The following is a 13,113-nucleotide window of genomic DNA, read 5'->3' on the forward strand; positions in this document are numbered from 1 at the left end:
GTCATCACTTTGCCAAAATATCTGTTGTGACTCCTGACTGCTTTCCAAGTTAATCATAAACTCCTTAGTTGAGCATGCAAGAGTCCCCATCCTTTATGTTCAATCAAATTGTTTTCCTTTGGGTTACTGCAAGAGAACCCCATTCTCCTACCTCTGCTCATAAAGTTACCTGACCATGTTCCCTTCCTTTGTCTAGTCAATGCCTTTCTGTCTTTATATTTCAGTTCATTTGTTGTAACTTTCTTGAAGTCTGTATTTGTCACATTGGTCAAGAACCATTTGGACCTCATAACAATACTTTATTTTTTTAACTTTTTTGGAAGCTTCTAAAGCATTTATATGAGGTTGAGCACTATAGTTACTGCATTTATTCCTTCTGAAGATATATGAAAAGTTAAAATGAAATTAAGAAATATTTCATAAAATAAATAAAAATTAATATAATATTTATACTGTTAATTTGTTGTTTTCTAAGTTACTTCCCATAGGGATCAATTTCTATTTCAACTTGAATTCTCTGAAATCAAATTTCCATTTCTGGAAGTAAGAGGCAGAGGATGAGGTTATTGATTTTTTTCCTTGAAGAAATTTTAAATATGAACGTATGTAGTACAGTCAGTTCCTGAGAAATATTTGTTTCAGCCCTCATGCTGCATTATTAGTTATTCTTTTACTTAAAACACCCACAGCTAAAGTAAAAATAGACATGGTTACATAGTCGGAGTATAGAAACTGCAGTCCACTTAAAACAGAACAAACCCCAATCTAATATGCATTTTGTAGACAGACTTCTGTTTGCATAAGATCAATCCAGCTGAAAACAAAATGGTTTAAGACTTTCCCCAAAGAAATAAGGCCATGATGAGTTCGAATCTTTTCAAAGCATTATCCATCTGAGTTAGCAAGTGGAACAAATCTCATTTAAACCTTAAAAATTCAATTAATTAAACATTAAAATAATAATTGCCACCATAAATGTATTGACTGGATTGTACAACATACCCTCAAATGGCATTTTGTTTTACTTGTATTCTTGGGTGGGGGTAGTGTGTGTGGGGGGTAAGAGTCTGGATCTCATGGAATGATTAGTTTTTCCCAAATCATATAATCATAGACTTTAAACTGGAAGGAATAGTAGGGGTCATTTAGTCTAATCTCTTCATTTTACAGGTGAGGAAGTGGGGGGGGGGGGCTCAGAAAAGTCTTGCCCAAATCCTACAAATAGTGATAGAGATTAGATTTGACCCCAGGTGCTCACACTCCAAAAGTCAATGAGTGATCTTTATAGCTTAAGGTATTTAGAGAGACCACCATCCTCAGATCAACTAACCAGTAAATATTTAGAGGTGTTGGGCGTACAAGAACAAAAATTGAATTTAGAAACTGCCTCACCAATGAAGCTTATATTCTATGTCATACACTCCATTTTGGTAAGGAGAAATATACATTTCAATATCATTCAAATATACCTTAGAATGAAGAAGAGCTGGGTTCAGGCTCTTCCCCTGTGTGACCCTGGACAAATCACAACCTTTCATTGCTCCAAATAACTCTTCAAAATAATAGATTTTGAGGAGCTTAATTACATTGGTGGAAGGAGCTTTGATATCAGGAGTTCTCAATGCCCATAGAATCAGTTTCACGGAAGGTTCTACCTCATACCCTCCCCCCCCCAAAAAAATCCACAGCCAACATAAAAAAATATCATTTGTTTAAAAAAATTAGGTTAAAGTAATGGTATAACAATAGGCTCTACAAAACATTTAATATTTAAATGGACTAACAAGGGAATAGAATTGGAATTACTACAGCAAATATCAACTTAGGCACTTTTATATATACCCATAAATACTTGATGAAACTACTAAGTGGAGCATTGCATTCTGTATAAGGCATATGCCTTCCCAAATATTTAGAATAAAAAAAATTAAGTTCTCTTCTGATAATTCAAATGGATAATTTACTCTAGGATGTTTTGGGAAGGTGGGGAAAGTAAAATTCCTTTATGTTCATGTAATGTTTTATTACATCTAGGTACAAATGTTGTCTAGAAAATCATTAACAAAAATAAATTCTCTAGAAAGAGAAAACCCAGAAATCAAATGTTAAATAAAACTGGGAAATATACAGTGTGCTTTTATATGTGTGTGTGTATATATATATATATATATATATATATATATATATATATATATATATATATATATATATATATTTAACTAAATGTGGTTGTTCTAGCATTGACCTGCTATGTCCTCCTTTGTACTCTCTTCTGGATTCCACTGGATATTTCTAAATAGCCAATTGATACTCTTTTCTTTCTCATCCTCCTTTTCATTTTCATTACTATAGCCACCCCTCACTTTGTTTCCTTTACACCTCCCACCTTCCAAAAAAACAGTCAAGTAAAAGCAATTTGGATTGTAATGGGCTTGTCTGAAATGTCTATCTCATTTTACACATAGAGTCCATTATCTATCTTGGAAAAAATATGAAGTATACATCATTCTCATTCTCCTGTAAGCATGATTGTACTTAATAATTTTAATGCTGTATTTTGTGCCAAAAGCTTTCAACTTTATCTAATCAAAATTGTCTGTTTTGCTCAATCTCTTTGGTCAAAAATTTTTATTCATAATTATGAAAACTATTTCTTCCTGTCTACTAATTTATTTTTATATGACTTTCTAGATCTAGTTTGTATATTCATTTGAGAATTGTTGCTATACATGTTGTGAGATCTTGGTCTGGCCTTAATTTATAATATTCCCAGCAATTTTCCCACAAATTTACACTTAAACTTTACACCTTGAATTTACCATGCTTTCATATTTGATTGCCTCCAAATCTTGTGTTTGTAATATTTTCCACTGATATTTATATTTTAATTAGTGCCATGTTGTTTTGTCGATTATATTTTGAATTCTGGTACTGATAACCCCCTTCTTTTCCACTTACTTTTCCATTTTGTTCTTCACGTTTCATGACTTTTTGTTCTCTTGAGGTGAATTTTTTTTTATTTCAGGTTCTAGAAAGTAATTCTTTGGTTCTATGGTTAATATGACTGTATTTGTGAGTCAGTTTAGATAGTCTTCTTATTTATTTTGGATTATCTTGGTCCAAAAGGACAAAATAATTTCACTTCAATTATTTAGGACTGCCTTTAGATTTTGTACTGAATGTTTTACAGTTCCATTTGTATAATTCCTATGTGGTCTTACTAGTTGGATTTTCACACAACTGGAGTGCCATACGCAAAAGACAAAGTAATAGTTATATTTTTCATTTCTTTTCATTATTCCATCAATTTCTCTTTCTTATTTTATTGTTATGGCAAGTGCCTCTAGAATTATATCATAGAATGCAATACCTCATATCATATCTAGAACATATCATATAATAAAAGTGACAATGAACATTCATTATTTACAACTAATCTTGTGGGAAATGTCCCTGGTGATTACCCCTTATAGATATTAGTCTTTAGTTTTACATAGACACTATTTAACATGTTAAGGAATAGTTCATTTATTTATATGCTTTTAATTCTTTTAACACAAGGTGGCTGCCAAAAGCTTTTTCTGTCTATATTTATGTAATCATGTGATTTTACAAATGTTAATATTAATATGGCCCATTTATGTTGATAGTTTTTAATATTGAATTAATCATGTGTCCTCATATGAATTTAACCTGCTAATAATAAAGGTATAATCAATTTTATTCTCACTGAGTAATCACCAGAGAACTATCATATCCAGTTTTTGAAATTTCTATGAAGATATTTAATTTCTTTTTCCTATTAGTTATTTCCAGCTCTGAAAGATACACATTGAAGTGCCCAGGTATTATAGTTTTGCTGTCTTTTCAAGGTATCATAAATTTACAAATGATAAGGTAAGGTCATACAGTTCTGTACTTCCATTTTATAGCTAAATAAAGTGAGAAACAGAGAAGCTGTTATAGATGAGAAAAATCTGAATCATAAATCTAAGTCCTGTAGTCTACCCACTAGTGCCACACATTTCTTTTAAGAGATTAGATCATCACAAAGACTTTAAATACAGAAATCATTTTTCTCTAATGCTTTTTAGCAAAATTTATTTTCTCTTAGTTTTTAACTATGCCTCACTTAATATTGCCTTATCTAAGAGAATTATTGCTAACTCGATACCTGTTCATCTTAAAAATTTATCTAAAACAATAAATTCTGTGCCAGCCTCTTATTTTAACTCTGTAAGAACCTTTATATTTTAAGTATTTTTCTTGTAAACATATCATTTTGGATTATTTTTTCTTATTCATTCTGGACTTATTTTCCTTTATTTTTCTTGTAAACAACATCATTTTGGATTATTTTTGCTTATTCATGTTGGACTTATTTTCCCTTTTAATGGCTGAGTTCACACCCCATTCATGTTCACTCATGATTGTAAATATATTTCCCATCATCATATAATAATAGGCAACATTTATATAACACATGTTTGCAAACTTATTTGATTTTTACGGCTTTGTGAAGTAGATGCTATTATTTCCTCTATTTTTCTGATAAACTGAGACTGAAAGTGGTTAAGTGACTCATTCACTAGCTAACAAATTAATTTCTGAGGTCAGATATGAAATCCGGTCTTTTCTGGCTCCAAGTATTATAGATACCTTTAACCACTGCACCTTCTAGCTATCTAAGAGACAGCCATATCCTCTTTGAAGACAGAGGTGGGGAAAAGAAGGAATTTTATAAACCCTAGCGATCTATACCTAACATCTTTTCTTGTCTCCTCTGCCCCTCTCCTCTTCATCATGCCCAGATGTAGACAACTGATTCTTACAGCTTTTTCCTCTCTTTTTCATCTACCTTCACTTCCCCTCCCCTTTATAATCAATTCTCTGAAGTTAAGATATGTATTGCTTATGTTCATTTACTTCCTGTCTCTGCATCCCTAGGATCCCCTTCTTTTCTTCCCCTTTCTCTACCCATTTCCCTGCAAAGTTCATTGTAGTTTTACATCAAAAACTTTGAATAGAATTGCTTCAAATCTTCTGGCATTTGATTCAGGTAAAAAATAAGGTCATTATTTCTGCCCCTCCCCTTTCTTCATATCTGTATTCTCTTTTACTCTCAAACATAATTTAAACATAATGGTAAAACTATTCCCTGTCTTCTATATTTCCTATTTATTTTTTTCCCTTCCTTTTCCTTTCCCTCCTTAAAACAAACAAAAAAAAGTATTTGGATCCAAAGTTTGACTTATTAAATCACCATAACCCTTATATGTTAGGGCTTTGTAGGAATATAAGTTTATTCTAGTTCTGATAGAAGATAAGGATTTCTTCCCTGCTTCATCTCATTCAAATGCTCAAATGGGATTGTCTTTCTAGGTTTCTCTTAACTTTTTGTGTTTTACATTTTAATTTTTGTCCTTGTGATTGCTTCCCCCCATTTTTATGATCTCCAAGGGATACAGACACAATATTACTGTATCAAAGGGTATGTACAATTTAATAGCCCTTTGAGCATGGGTCCAGAATAATTGAATCAGTTCACAACTCCACCAACAGTGCTCTAGGGCCCCAGTTTTCCCATTTACAATCCAATATCCAACAATTTTCTTTTTTTATATCATATTAGCCACTCTGATATGGATTAGGCGGTATCTCAAAATGTTTTGAATTGTATTTCTTTGATCAATAGTACTTTAGAGCATTTTTTCATGACTATAGTTTTGATTTCTATCTAAAAAAGTGCCTGTTCATATTCTTTCACTATTTAGTAATTGGGGAATGACTTGCATTTTTTTTAAATTTGACTCAGTTATCTATATATTTAAAAATGAGGACTTTAGCAGAGATAATTATTGCAAATTTCCCCTGACCCCTAGTGCTTTACTTTCCTTAATAATTTTTGTTGTGTCACTTGTATTTGTGCAAAAAACTTTTTAAATTTTTATATAATCAAAATTATCTATTTTATATTTTGTAATGCTCTCTTTAATAAATATATTCCTTTGTCCTAAGTTCTTCCTTATCCATAAATGTGACAGATAAAACTATTCTAAGCTCTCTTAATTTCCTTGTAGTATCATCCTTGAGTGAAATCATGTACTCATTTTGACCTTATCTTGATATATAGCACGAATTACAACTACTTTCTGCCATACTTTTTTCCAGTTTTCTCAGCAGCTTTTGTTTTTTCCTAAAATATTGGATTTTTATCATATATATGAATATTATGGTCATTTACTATAATGTAACTTGTATTGAGTAGGCTATTTTTATAATTACTACTATATAAAACAGTTTGAGATCTAGTATGGCTGGACTATCTTCTTACATGTTCTATTTTTTCCATTAATCCATTGATATCCTTGAACTTTTGTTCTTCCAGTTGCATTTGTTTTTTTTTCTATCTCTGTAAAATAATTTTTGATAAGTTTGATGTGGCACTGAAGAGATTTAGATAAAATTGTCATTTTTATTATATTGGCCCAGTCTACCCATGAGCAACTAACATTTTTCTAGTTATTTAGATTTGAATTCACGTGAAGAGGGTTTTATAGTTGTGTTCATGTAATTCCTGAGTTTTTCTTGGTATGTATTATACCAAGAATTTTATATTGTCTACAATTATTTTAAATAGAATTTCTCTATCTCTTGCTGCTAGTCTTTGTTGATAATACATAGCAATAATTATGATTTATGTGAGTTTATTTTGTATCTTAGAATTTGCTAAAATTGTTAATAGTTTCAAATAGGTTTTTTAAATTTTCTTTCTCTAAGATTTTGAATGTATAAGATCACAACATCTGAAAACAGTGATTGATTGATTGATACTTATTAACTTCAACCTTTGTTCCTAATATGTCTGTGCTGTTTTATGATTTCTGGAAATATGATGTCCCAGTTTTCTGTTTGGCCCTAGTTTCCTAGAAGTTTAATCATTCTTAAATGATTACTAATATAGCAGATAAAATATTGGCCTTGGAATCAAGAAGACTTGGATTAAATCCTTCCTCTAAATAGTATGTGATCCTAGATAATCCATTAAACTCCCTGTACATAGGTTTCCTCATTGATAGAATGGATACATTGACTAGAAGGCCTCCAAGTTTCTTCTAACTCTTGAACTTATGAACCACTTAAGGGCAGAAAGTTAAAATGTTCTTCAATGTTTTCAATCATTTTACTTTTTTCTAATATTCCTTGTCTCATTAAGTCTTTAATTTGTTTGCTCATTTCATTATTCAAGGAGTCTTCTTCTTGGATTTGGATTTTTCATCTTTTTAAAAAAATTTTTTTATTATCCTTTCAGTTATTTCCTTCAAAATTCTCAATTCATTTTATCCTTTGCTTCATTTCTTTCAATCAATCTTGTAATCCTTGTGTCCATGCCATTTTCCCCACCTCTGAATTTCTACAACTTATTCATTATGAGATGATTGTCTTCTTCTGGGTTTACCTCTTAGATTTTTTTAAATCACATTAAGTATTTTTCTTCTGTTTACTCATTTTTCATCTCATGTCATAGTTTAGGATTCTATTTTAGGGTTAGACCACACTAGGGCTCTTAAATGGATTGGATAGGTTTTATCTGTAAACTGTATGCTGCTGCTGCCACTGCTAATGTGATTGGGTGGTCCACTGAATTAATCCCTGAGATCTGTCTGAATATTGACTGGTCTTTTTGTGGGAGAGTTCATCTTCTTTTATGACCTTCCAAAATACCATCTTAGTTGTTTATTAGTCCCTACAGATCACTTGTACATATATTACTTTCATTTGATTTTTCTAACAATCTTGAGAAATATTATGTCAGATTTTCAAATGAGGAAATTAATATCAGACAACATGGAAGAGTCTGAAAGAGAAACATCTATTCCCTCACCTGAAAAGAGTACATATAGGTAAAGGAATAGTATGCACATTCTCCTGGCAGCAGTAATCAATGGAGTAGATATAATTGGGAAAAAACCTTAATTTAAGAGTATGTTGTCTAAATGTAAAACTAGTGTTAATTTGTCATATTTAGTATTATGAGACAGAGAGTAAGTGGGATGGTGGTAGCACATGTTTATAAATGAGCCAGGATTGGAATGGTGTGACTGTAGAAGGTGAGATGGTTCAGTGCAAGGGCTTGTGGACATAGATTAGGTGAACCCCACCAGCAATCTACTCTGACCCATGCCTCAAATAAATCTCCATTTAATGTATAGAACAAACAATTATCCAGTTTCTTCTAACTAAGGGAGACCCATTATATTCCAACAAAAATATCTAGAAATAATATTGATTTATGAATCATAGGGGAAACAAACCTTGTAGATTGCTCAAGTCTATTTTGCTAGCATGAGAGACAACTGAGTTCTAGTCTCTGATTCACAGTACAATTCTAACATCTGGAGACAATGACAAAAGAGTCCCAATAAATGCTCTATCACTCTAATACTACATGAACAACTGTTTTGAGTTTCATTATTCTTGGAATGGGAAAATATGCAAGGAGCTCTGAAACAAATGAGCTGAGGAATAGAGCATTAAGAAATCAGAGTGCTGGTGTGAGTGGATTGTAAGAGCATCAGAAGTCATGACTTTTTGTGAAGTGTTTTTTTAAGAAATAGATTTTTATTTAAATATTTTGTTTTTACATCACCTAGATTTCCTATGTCCTTCTAATATTTCCATTCCCTTTCCCCTCCCCCACTAAAGAATCTTCATTTATAAGAGAAATTTTTTAAAACATCAGAAAGAAAAAATATTCAGCAAAACTAAACAAAATGTCAAAAAAAATCCTGACACTATATACAATGTCTCACATCTGTGAACTCATCCACTCCTCAAACACACATATTTCTGCAGAAAAGTTGGGGGAGGTATAGTATAATACCTCTTCTTTGGAGTCATACATCTTGCAATTTGCAACATTCATTTTCCATTGTTGTCTTTAACATTTACATTGTTGTAATTACTGTACATAGTGTTTTCTTGGATCTATTTATGTCTCTTTGCATCAGTTCATGTAAATCTTTACATGTGTCTCTGTATACATACTTTTAAAAAAATTTCTTACTGCACAATAATAATATTCCATTTTATTCATAAACCATAATTTACTTAGTCATTCTTCAATTGAAATTTTCTTTGTTTACTTTGTTCCCACAAAAAGTATTACTAAAATAGTTTGTCTATACATAGCCTTTGTTTTTGTTAATGATCTCCTTGGTGCTATTATATAACTAGTAGTAGAATTTCTGGGTCAAATGGAATAAACGTTTTAGCAACTGTTTGCTGTCCAGAATGGTTGCTCTAATTGACAAGAGCCTAGACTTGCAATTTCAACCTCCAGACTCTCAATGGATCTTCATCCCCTTACATCACTCTGGTTGAGTTTATTAAGTGGTGAAAACCCATATGGTATAATGACAAAATTGTGATTTTTCATAGAGCATTCACTCTCCTTTAAAAAGTGACATTTATATCAAGTTAATTCTAATAAGGACATCACTTTTAAATATGGAATGGGTAGCAGAGAAATTAGGGGTATTGGTCAGGATAATGTTAAATGATTTTTGCCTGTTATCATACAATGTGAAATGAATTAAGGTAAATATATGAAGACAAATGAACTTACTGTTATGTTACTTTGCCCATGTATTTCATCCTGCTAATATCAGAATACTTTTTTCTTTGCTGTTACCTTATTATCAAAAGCACTAAGCCTTATTGTAGTATAACCCTTCTGAAAAAGTGCTTTGAAATAAACTTCCAAAGTTCCTGGAGAAGTGACACTGCCTAACAGAATACTTTTCTAACTTTAGGAGATCGTGGATCTTTATTACTTAAGGTGGAGACAATAGAGCTACCGAGAGGCTTGCCGATCTTTCCTAAGATTCTTATAAAATGTTAGTTTTAAATTTCTTCAATAAAGAATATTGATTCAACATGAATTTTTTTCCTCTTCTCTCCTTCCTCTTTCCCCCCTTCCCTTCCTTTTCTCTCTCTCTACCTTTCTGTTTTTAATTCTTTTTTTTTCCCTTTCCTTCTTTTCTGTCTCTCCCTTCCAGAAACTCTCTCTTACCAATGCATTAATGTAAAAGATTTGCAATCTACCCTATATAGATCAGGTAAAGAATGTCAACACAGGTCTTCCTAATTCAAAGGCTGATGAGCACTAAGTTATAAGGTAGAAGTTCAATTATGACATTCTGAGTGACTTAGGAAAAAACTTGGCCTTCATTTCATCTTTTAAATGAAAATGGCCACAATGATCCTCTGACTGTCATTCTGCTCCTACACTGTTGGACCACAATGACACTAAGATTCTTAAGAGTAGAATTTGGCACAAGATAGAACCATCCAAGAATCCATTAAAATGAGGTTCAGCTCTAAGTGACATAAAAAAGATAGAATGCTAGACATAGAGTCAAGTAGAACTAAGTTCAAATCTTGCTTCAGACAACGGCGATGTGAACTTGTCCATTTAATCTCTCTCTGAACCTTGGAGTCTCTATTTTTAAAATGGGAATAATAACAGTACTTCCCTTGCTGGGTTGTAATTGTTTAGGGAGCTTACCTATGTCAAATATTTTGAGAGCCTCAAAGAGTTCTATAAATGCCAGTTATTATTAATTTTATTCTACAACAAAAAAATATAAGATGGTCCCAAAGCATTGACATTGGAATAGTGATGTCATTTTTTTTCCTCGAATGTCTGATTTATCAAAAGATATACAGCCACGTACTTACAAGGAGACTTCTCCCAGTCCTCTCTTCTATCAAGTCGTTAGTATCCCCTTCTTTGACCATATCAATGTGGGGTTATTTTGTGTTGACTTTTCATTGTTTTATATTATACTTCCCACTCCATAGAATGTTAATTCCTCGAGAACAGGGATGGTTTGGTTTCATTTTTTTTTTTATCATTGTATCCTAGGTACCAGAAAAGCAATGTATAGTTGAAGATAGAGAAGTGGCATCAAAGCCAGGATGACCTGCCCCCAACATTTCCTGGCTCTGTGACTCTGGACAAGTCACCAAATCTCTCCATGCAATTCTTGAGGGGTTTAAGTTAAAGTGAATGTGCCAACTACATTGTTAGAGGAAGTTTCCTCCCCTTGAGTTTCTTAATATCAATAAAATCAAACTATAGTCCCTATCTCATTGCCTAGTGTCTTGTTCACAGTAAAAGATTATGAATGTTTGTTGAATGAAGCAATTTAAAAAATGCTCTACACTAATGTTCTGCCTATTAGGAGGCAGCATAAACATGATGTGAGATGAGCTGAATGCACAAATAAAGGGACCAGTCTTGACTCATTTCGTTCATTTACTTAGGTGAGGATTTCCCCCCATAACCAGGCAGGTTATTATCCTGTATCAGAAGTCCTTCTTTGCCTAGGAAGCCAAGATGGTGCTCACCTAGGACATGTGGTTTTGCTGTGTCTGCTGCTGCTGCTGCTGTTGTTGCTGCTGTTGAATCAGCAGCTGCTGTTGCTGCCGGCGCCGGGCAGTCCGGAGCTTCTCAAAGCGGGCCTCCATCTCTTCCAGAACCTTGGGTGTGTAGCGGACCACCAGCTTGACACTTTCCTTAGCTGCCTTAAGGAGCTCTACAGCCTTTTCATGGTGTTCTCCTTCCACACTCTGTAGGCACAATGAATAGAACCAATGGTCATGTTACTTCATGGATCCTCTCATTCTCCCTTCACCCATTAATGCTGGAAACTGGGTTTTTAAAGTCCCAATGCTTTAAACACTATAAGGCAACTTTAATAATTACTATATTTAATATTAAAATAATAATAATAATGATTAATAATATTATACATCCCATCTGCTAATCCCCAAACCCACATATATCTATGAACTATAAAGTTTTAAATGGATTTGAATACCCATTGCCTTGCAAAAGCTAAAAAAAAAATTTTTTTTTAAATGGGTATGAATAACTGAGTTTTAAATAGATATGAGTCCTTCTCCAGTGGAATGAACTCTCTCCTTGCCTTGTGTCTCTGAATTCTTAACTTCTTTCAAAATATAGCTTAGGGGCCACTTCAAAGACAAAAAAGGTCTTGTTTGTCTCAGTTACTATCAACCATCCCAAAATTAATTCATATCTACTTTATTTAGTCCATTTACTCTCTCTCCAAAAGCTAGTGCCTTTCCTTTGATGATTATTTCCAATTGAAATTACACATATTTCATACATACATACTGTCTATATGGATTTCCCATGTTAGACTATGAGCTATTTGAGAAGGACTCTTTCTTGCCTTTCTTTGTATCACCAGGACTCAACAGAGTGCTTGGGAAAAATGGTTGCTGATTTGATGATTGATCTAGCTTCCTCATCTGTAAAATAATGGTTATAGAGTGAGGTTGGAATAAATTACCTCTGATTGAATACTTGGATCGAATACTAGATGAAAACAATAATCAAATGTATAGTTAGAGTTCGGTTATTTTTCAGTTATTTCTGACTTTTTTTTGAGTTGGGGAATTTTCTTAGAAAAGATACTGCATGGGGGCGGCTAGGTGGTGCAGTGGATAGAGCACCAGCCCTGGAGTCAGGAGTACCTGAGTTCAAATCCGGCCTCAGACACATAATAATTACCTAGCTCTGTGGCCTTGGGCAAGCCACTTAACCCCATTTGCCTTGCAAAAAAAAACACCTAAAAAAACAAAAAAAAACTAAGAGCCATTTCTAAACCACTTTTTTTTGGTCATTTGGCAGAGATTACACTCCTTTTATTAAAGGTTACAATGATTTGTCCTTATTTATCTCCCACTCATCATATTAAATGCTTATAGCTTATATTAGACTTCAGAGAGCAAAATCAGTGAGCCTGCCCATGGGAGTAGTTTCTATGATAACTTTTTGGCTCTGCCCCTATACAATTATCAATTTATTGGTTTGGCAATGCCAAGTCAGCCTCATCAATCTGACAATTTCCTTTATTTTTTTTATTAATTAATTTTCATCCATATGCACATGTATATTTTTAAGTTACAAAATTTCCTTCCACCCTCCCTTCCCACACCCCTCTCCCCTCAGTGGTTAACAGTCAAGTTAGCATTGTTCATACGCATTCTTGATAAATATATTTACAGGTTAGTCAT

At 32.9% G+C, this 13,113-nt stretch overlaps 1 protein-coding gene across 3 annotated transcripts in view; it reads right to left on the reverse strand.

Moving 5' to 3' along the window:
* The window catches only part of LIN7A (lin-7 homolog A, crumbs cell polarity complex component), a 189,442-nt gene that overhangs the window by 5,756 nt on the left and 170,573 nt on the right, over positions 1-13,113 (reverse strand). Inside the window, exon 5 of one of the 3 annotated variants that reach the window (XM_074226514.1) lies at positions 11,416-11,637. In XM_074226514.1, coding sequence (XP_074082615.1) covers positions 11,416-11,637 — 222 coding nt within the window. Of the gene's footprint in view, positions 1-7,913; positions 11,638-13,113 lie in introns of those variants that run through there. The other 2 variants (XM_074226516.1, XM_074226515.1) reach the window with 2 other exon arrangements.

This window comes from Macrotis lagotis, chromosome 2 (assembly GCF_037893015.1).
Source record: "Macrotis lagotis isolate mMagLag1 chromosome 2, bilby.v1.9.chrom.fasta, whole genome shotgun sequence".
NCBI classification, from domain to species: Eukaryota; Metazoa; Chordata; class Mammalia; order Peramelemorphia; family Peramelidae; genus Macrotis; species Macrotis lagotis.